The sequence below is a fragment of the Lipotes vexillifer genome, unplaced genomic scaffold (assembly GCF_000442215.2).
Source record: "Lipotes vexillifer unplaced genomic scaffold, Lipotes_vexillifer_v1.1 scaffold126, whole genome shotgun sequence".
Classification (NCBI taxonomy): domain Eukaryota; kingdom Metazoa; phylum Chordata; class Mammalia; order Artiodactyla; family Lipotidae; genus Lipotes; species Lipotes vexillifer.
Genome location: NW_006778324.1, coordinates 1,311,447 through 1,318,670, shown reverse-complemented (window position 1 = coordinate 1,318,670; position 7,224 = coordinate 1,311,447). Strand labels below are relative to the sequence as shown.

The 7,224-nt window shown below is 56.8% G+C and overlaps 1 protein-coding gene across 1 annotated transcript in view; it reads left to right on the top strand.

The window, feature by feature from the left end:
* SPNS3 (SPNS lysolipid transporter 3, sphingosine-1-phosphate (putative)) overlaps positions 1-7,224 on the top strand; it is a 45,325-nt gene that overhangs the window by 32,712 nt on the left and 5,389 nt on the right. Inside the window, exon 9 of the mRNA XM_007451608.1 lies at positions 5,601-5,666. Within this exon, the coding sequence (XP_007451670.1) occupies positions 5,601-5,666 (66 nt within the window). The remainder of the gene's footprint in view (positions 1-5,600; positions 5,667-7,224) is intronic.

The following is a 7,224-nucleotide window of genomic DNA, read 5'->3' as shown; positions in this document are numbered from 1 at the left end:
TCCCAATTTTTTTTTTTTTTTTTTTTTTGGCTGCCAATATTTAATACTTACCTCATTAAGCTTTTTTTTTTCCCTTTGGTGAAAAATGTTTCCCCTCCACCCCCCGACACTATTTTTTACTTTTGGGGGAAGGGAAGTCTATGGTGCAATTGCAACCCTCCGTTTTTACACAGGAGTTGCCCCAGATGATCTTTAAGGCTCCTTCCAGCCCAAACTAGATCGTAACCCTGAGTTCCCTGCTGGCCCAAGGAGCAACGTGGCCACCATGACACAGAGCAGAGCCAGCTTGGCGGTCACTGAGGCCTTTACATCCTGGAAGGGATGCTGCCCTTCTCAGCCTTGGCGATTCCTGAGCAAGGACCAAAGATGGAGGCCCAGTATTTGCCGAGCCTGGTGCCCACAAGGGAGTCTTGCGTGATGGTTGGCAGGGAGCAGTCAGGATGTGTGTCCATTGTAGCTGTGGTCCGGGTCAGCTAAGGATTCCCGGGTTGGCTATGGGACCTGCTCTCACCCCTTGGTGGCCCAGACAGCTGGGCCGTGCAGGTGCCCCAGCTTGGGGGATCTCTCCTACCACTTGGCCCTTGCAGGTTTTTTGGACAAGCCTATTTATTTAGGCTGAGCCAGGTCTTAGTTGCCGCAGGATCTTTAGTTGTGGCACGCAAACTCTTAGTTGCGGCATATGGGATCTAGTTCCTTGACCAAGGATCGAACCCAGGCCCCCTGCTTTGGGAGCAAGGAGTCTTAGCCACTGGACCACCAGGGAAGTCCCAGCCCTTTTGCTCTTGTGTCTTGGGCTGGAGTAACTGGGCCTTGCCAGAGGCTGCCTACGAGGGGCCCACCTACCCTTCCTCTGAGGACCCCACTTCCCTGCCAGGATCTAGCAGGTGTCTCTTTTGGATGGGTAGCAGAGCCTGCAGTATCAGCTGGGTTCTCCGGGAGGACTGGAGCTCATTCCCCATCTGCCTGTCTGCCAGGCTGCTGGGCCTTTGCTGGCCTATGTGAGCTGGGTGGTACCCTTGTGCCCTAAAGACAGTCCCTGCAATTACAGGTTGGCAGGCCCAGGGAAAAAGTGTGCCAGCCGGCCCAGCAGCTTGCTGGTGGCCAGTCTGTGCCGGGGACCTGCATCCTGACTGGCTCAACCACACTGGGTGAAGAGTTAACCTGTGCAAGGGGAGGATCGGCCTTACCTCTGCCTGAGTCTCCACAAGCCCATGGGAGACATTTGCTTTCTCCCTACCTGGGGGCACCTAGAATCCATTCTTTGCAGTTCAGAGATCAGTTACTGCCCAGTTGTCAGACTGAGATGGACCAAAGTGAAGACACTGTCCCTTCCACTCCACAGGAGCTGAGCCTCCTCTGGGGCAGGTGCTCCAGCTTCCGTCCTGCTCCCTGCCCATGCCTACCTGTGCGTGCAGGTGTACGTGAGGAGGGTGTCTTTGTGTGTGAAGGTATGCGTGTGTGCATGTCCGAGTGCAGGTATGCACATGAGTGCAAAAGCAAAAGCATGTTTGTGTACATGTATATGTGTGTGTGTGCCCGTGTGACTCTGCACAACTTGCTGTCTACATTATAAGACCACAAGCGTGCACATGCACATGCTAGGCTGTTTTCCAGCAAGTTCTGTACGAGGCTCGTCAGCCACCGTCTGTTTGGTTGGTACTCTTGCCACACATATTTTAATACTTAGAATGTCATCCCTGCTACCTGCTTATGTATGTGTCTTTGTGGTGTGTGAGTTTTGCGTATGTGTCCCAGGTTATGCGTCTAGGTATGTGTGCATGGGTCTTGGAGCTCTTGTGTGTGTGTGTGTGTGTGTGTGTGTGTGTGTGTCTTGAGGATGCACGTGTCTGTGCATGCTTGTGTGGTTGTGTGTTATGTGAGTGCATGTGCATGTGTCTTAGAGAGTGTGTGTGTGTGTGTGTGTGTGTGTGTGTGTGTACGCCTCTCTGGCCGGGGGTGACTAAGGCCAGAAATATGCATCATCACCGCCCCAACTCGAGGGGGAAATCCTCTTGAGTCTGAAATGGAAGGGCCAGGGGTTGAGGGGCTCCACGCTTCTCAGGCAGTATTCCCAGGCCCTATCACCCAGGGAGACGGAGTCAGGGTGCAGGGAACCATGAACAGGCACTAAGGGGACAAGGGCAGATTTCCCATTTCCCTTTTGGAAGTCCCCTCCGGGGCTGCTGTCGGGAGGGATGGTGGGGCCTGGGAAACTGGTGAGGCGGAGGGACAGGGGAGGCCTGGACCAGGCCAGCAGCAGTGGCCGGGAGGAGGGGGCAGATCTGAGGGACATTTAGGGTGCAGAATGGACAGGAATCGGTGTCTGGAGGGGTGCGAAGGCGAGCAAGGCATGTAGGAGCCCCCTGCCTCCCCCTTTCCGTGTCTGGCCGCTTGGGCAGCTTGCTGGCGGCCAGTCTGTGGGTGGGTCCCGTATCCTGGCTACCTCAAGCACCCTGGGCGAGGACAGTAACATGGGGAGACAGGAGGAGAGAGCAGGTTTGGGGACCTGGTCAGTGCGAGGGGCCTGTGGCCATGCAGAAGAGGGTGTCCAGGGGCCTGAGGGGCCCGTGTGGGAGGAGCTTTGAACGGTCGGCCGGCTACATTCTTCACTGTGACTTAACTTCAGACCAGGGCCCTTCTTGTTTGTTTTGTTTTTTTATTTGCGGAACGCAGGTCTGCGTTGTTCGTGGAGGCCACTGGCTTCTCAGACCCGATTTGCACGCAGCCTGTGGGACCAACTGAAGTTATCTTGCAGCTTTAAAAGCAAAAGCTGTAAAAAAAAAAAAAAAAAAAAAAGGGGACAGTTGCATTCCAGACCTATATTAGATGTTTAACAAATGTAAGTTGAGTCTGGATCAGAAGTTCATCATGTATCTATGACAGAACAAGAGTCTCTTATATGTCTGAGATCTTGGAGCAAGATTGGACTTAAAAATAAGTGTCCAAAGTATAGAATACTTGTTGTACAACGTAAAAACATGCAATTGCTTGTGTAACAAATAAGATCTCTGTACCATGTAGAGTTTGCTCAAAAAAAAAAAAAAAAAAAAAAAAGCAAAAGCTGTTGGTGGTGGAGGGGGCTGCCGGGGTGCTGGGCCACCCTATCATAGTAGCATTGGGGAAACCAAGGCCCAGAGGGTGGTGACCGCCAAGGATGGCCCCACATGGCCAGGTCACACCTCTTTGATGGGGTGTCCCTCCAGGGGGTCACACCTCTTTGATGGGGTGTCCCTCCTTGAGCCCAGGCAGCCGCCTCAGGAGACTCTGTAATTACGGGATTAGGAGGTGGCCTCTCCCCAGCTGGGCCTTTCGCTCCTCAAAGCCTCTGCGTGGAGGCGGGGATTTGGTGGCTTGGGGTGGGTTTCCAGGTGTGTCTAAGGAAACCTGGCATCCTCAGGCAGCTTGTTCAGCCTGAAAGGCCCCGTTGTGGCTGCAGCCTCCCTCCGATTGGCCCTATTTTGGGGTCAGGATCCACCCTGCTCCAGCTGGAGGAAGGAAAAGGTGTATCTCAGCATGTCCCGTGGGTGTGGGGCAGCAGCGGGGAGACCGCAGCACCTGCAGAGAGCAGGCTCCGTGTCGCTGGCCCCCCGGCTATGGAGGGTAGGATGCCTTTGAGCTGGAAGTGGGAGGAGGGCAGTGGCCTGGCAGTCCTGGTGGATATGGGAGTCGAGGGAAGGATGGGTGTGAGCTGCCTCACAGGAGGCCGGGTTGGCAGACCCTGTGGGGCTGGAATGCGGGTCTGCAGCCTGCCTGGGCCCCGCCTAAGGCTCACCAGCTGGCCACTTCCTGATTCCCACCCCTGTGGGTGCCCAGCCCCGGGCCCAGAGGGAGGCCTGCCCTGCCCTCAAGCGTTCCCCAGTTTGTGGAGGGCCAAGGGCTAGTGAGACTGGGAGGAGACACCCGCTGCTCCCCCTTCCCAGTGGGTCCTGCCGTCTCTCCACAGCCCCAGGCCACACTCCTGCACGCCCAGCCTCGTGGGTGCCTTCCAGCCTCCTCGCCTCTGCTCACTAGGGTTCTCTGCCTGGCACGGCCTCGGGGCTCTTCTAGACCCATGCTGATGCTGCCCATCCTTCGGGGCTCTGCTCAATGCCACCTCCACCTGGAAGCCCTCCCCATCCTGGGCTTTCCTCTGACTTCCCTCTTGCCAGCCTCGCCCAGCACTGTGGTCTCTGGGGCCTCTTGGAGTCTCCCCCCGACCTCACCGACAGCTTCCTGCCCCTCACCTTGCCGCAGGGGAGGGGGCTCACCAGAAAGTGGCTTGATGTGTGACCCTGGGCCTGAGGCTTCTCATTTGTGGAGTGGATGCAATGATACGTGTCTTATGAGGTGGCTGAGAGTTGGATGGGTGACAAAAGTGGACACGCCTGGCGCGTAGTCAGTGTGCAGGCAGTGGCCTTTTGGTTCTGCGGTCCTGGGCGCTTGTAGGCCTTTGGGATCCAGAGCCTGGGCTGCCCCAGGCACAGCCCCGTGACTCCAGGAATGACTAATTCCACTCCAGCAATAAGCCTTTAGAAGCTCTGAGAAATGAGATTTTTCCGCTCCTTCTTGCTGCTTCGTTAAACTCGTCTTGAGTGAGTGGAATGAGGATTGTCCTAATCCTTTGGCACGAGGTAGGGGGTTCAGGGAGCTGGGAGAGACAGGTACACAGCGGCCTCCAGATGGCGAGGCGGAGGGTGGGCACACAAGGTTATCGCAGCCCCACAGGTGCCGGGGGTGGGGGTGGGCGCTGGACGGGGGCCGGAAGCCTCGTGTTTCAGGATGGCTTTGCCCTGGGCCAGCTGGCAACCTCAGACAAGCCCTGGCCCTGACCCTGACCCAGGCACAGTTTACTGTCTCAACCTTGCTCACCTCCCTGTGCTGCTCTCGGGGTCTGGGAAGGGGACGGCCTGGGAGGGGCTGTTGATAGGAGGCCTGGACTGGGCAGTCTGGCTGGCATGCAGTAGGTACCTCCTTAGTGTACACAGGCCTTAGGGGAACAAAGGGGAGGGTGGGCAAGCCCTGGACCTTTCTCCTCTGTTTCCCCAACTTTATTTATTTATTTATTTAAAATATATATTTTACTTATTTATTATTTATTTATTTTGGATGTGCCGGGTCTTAGTTGCGGCACATGGGATCTTTAGTTGCAGCATGTGGACTTGTTAGTCGCAGCATGTGGACTCTTCGTTGCAGCATGCACGCAGGATCTAGTTCCCCGACCAGGGATTGAACCCGGGCCCCCTGCATCGGGAGCGCGGAGTCTTACCCACTGGACCACCAGGGAAGTGCCTATTTCTGCACCTTTAAACGTGGCCTGGGAGTCCTGGCTGCCTCCCTGGGTGACCTCAGTGGCTAGACCCTGGGGGCCGTCCATCGGGGGAGTGCTCTTCCCAGGCCCGGTCCCTGGCACTCCTCTCTGGGTCACGGCTGCCAGTCTGCCCACTCTGGGGGCTGCCGCAACTGGGAAAACAGTTGCAAACCTCAGCCACCCCAGTAAGTCTCGATGGGTCCTTCCTCTGGGCAGCCTCAGTCTCCTTCTCCACAGGTGGGAAGAAACAGTGTGGGGAGGGGCTGGTGACTGAGATCCAGGGAGCCTCATCCTGGCCACCCTTTGTTCACAGGTGTTCCTGGCCCTCGGGGAGCTGCTCCTGTCCTGCAACTGGGCCGTGGTTGCTGACATCCTGCTGGTAGGTGTGAGAGTCGGAACGGAGGGCTGGTCCTGGGGCCTCTCGAGCAGGGGCAGCTGGAGTCTGTCCTGCTCAAGGCTGGACTTCTGCTGTTGAGTGGCCTAGAGGTCAGGAGGGGCTTCAGAGACCATGGGGTAGGGGACCAAGGTCAATGAACAGTCACCTTGGACCAGGGGCCTCCCTGACAGTCCCAGACATATCCTTTGACCATCACTCCCATTTTGTAGATGAGCAAATGGAGGCTCAGAGAGGGCAGGTGCCTGAACCAAGGTCACACAGCCTGCAGAGGCACTGAGCCAAGACTGGGGCCCGGGTTTTTTTGTGTGTGTGTGGTACGCGGGCCTTTCACTGCTGCGGCCTCTCCCGCTGCAGAGCACAGATTCCGGACGCGCAGGCCCAGTGGCCATGGCTCACGGGCCCAGCTGCTCCGCGGCACGTGGGACCCTCCCGGACCGGAGCACAAACCTGCGCCCCCCGCATCGGGAGGCGGACTCTCAACCACTGCGCCACCAGGGAAGCCCGGGCCTGGGCTTTTGGACTCCAGGCCTCCCTCCCTCTTTCTTGACTGCACTTCTCAGCAAGCAGGCTCCTTGGCCTCCACTCTGGGTGTGCAGACAGGGATGCCAGACTTCAGGGCCACTGAGCCCAGGTGGGTCCAGGCCACCCCAGCTCCCATATCATGGACTGCAAGGCAAGGGGCCGGCTCAGGCTATAATGAGGACTGATGCTATCCTGACCCCATGACTGCTAGGTCCAGAGTCTAGCAGGACCCTCCCTGAGCCTCACACTCTCCGTCCAGCCTCCTGCCTCCCTCTAGGAAATGTGCAGGGAAATTTTTTGAACACTGAAGGGCTGTGCCCTTGTGGATTACACAGGGTCCCAGACCTAGGGACACCCCAAGAGCCCTCCTCCTGCCTCCTGGTCGTCCAGGGCTGGGTGGGCATGAGGGAACCAGAGCAGCTTGCAGTCGGCTGAGAGCTGTCCTGAAGGGGGTCTAGTGCAGGGGCACGAACCTGGATTCAGGAAACAGACCTGGGATTCAGCCCTGCTTCTGCCACCTACTAGCTGTGTGTGACCTAGGCAAGTCACTTTGTGTCGCCGAGCCTCAGATTCCCTGTGTGGAAAATGGAGATGAAAATACCTCCTGGATTATTGTGAGGGTGAAATGAGATTATCCATGTAAAGCTCTTGCCCTGTGCCTGGCACAGAGAATGCTGGCTGGGATTCTGACAGCAAGTCAGTGGTTCCTACTTTCTCATCTTCCATCTCCCAAAGAAATCCTGGCATCCTGGAATCTGAGTTTGAAAGGGCTGTGGGGAAGTGTAGTCATTTAATTAGCCAACAGAACCTGCTTGAATACTGCTGTGGACGGGAGGCTCACTCTCTGTCTAGTTGCTCTGGCCCTCTTCTTGGCCCAGGCTCAGCAGATGTAGACAGGGCTGTCCTGTCTTTGACTCCTGGGTGGGTGTATCAGCTGCAGGGCTGGTGGGTCTTCTCTTTTCCTCCTTCCAGGCAGGAGACTTGGGCTCCATCCCAGACGCAGCCATAGACCTGCTGA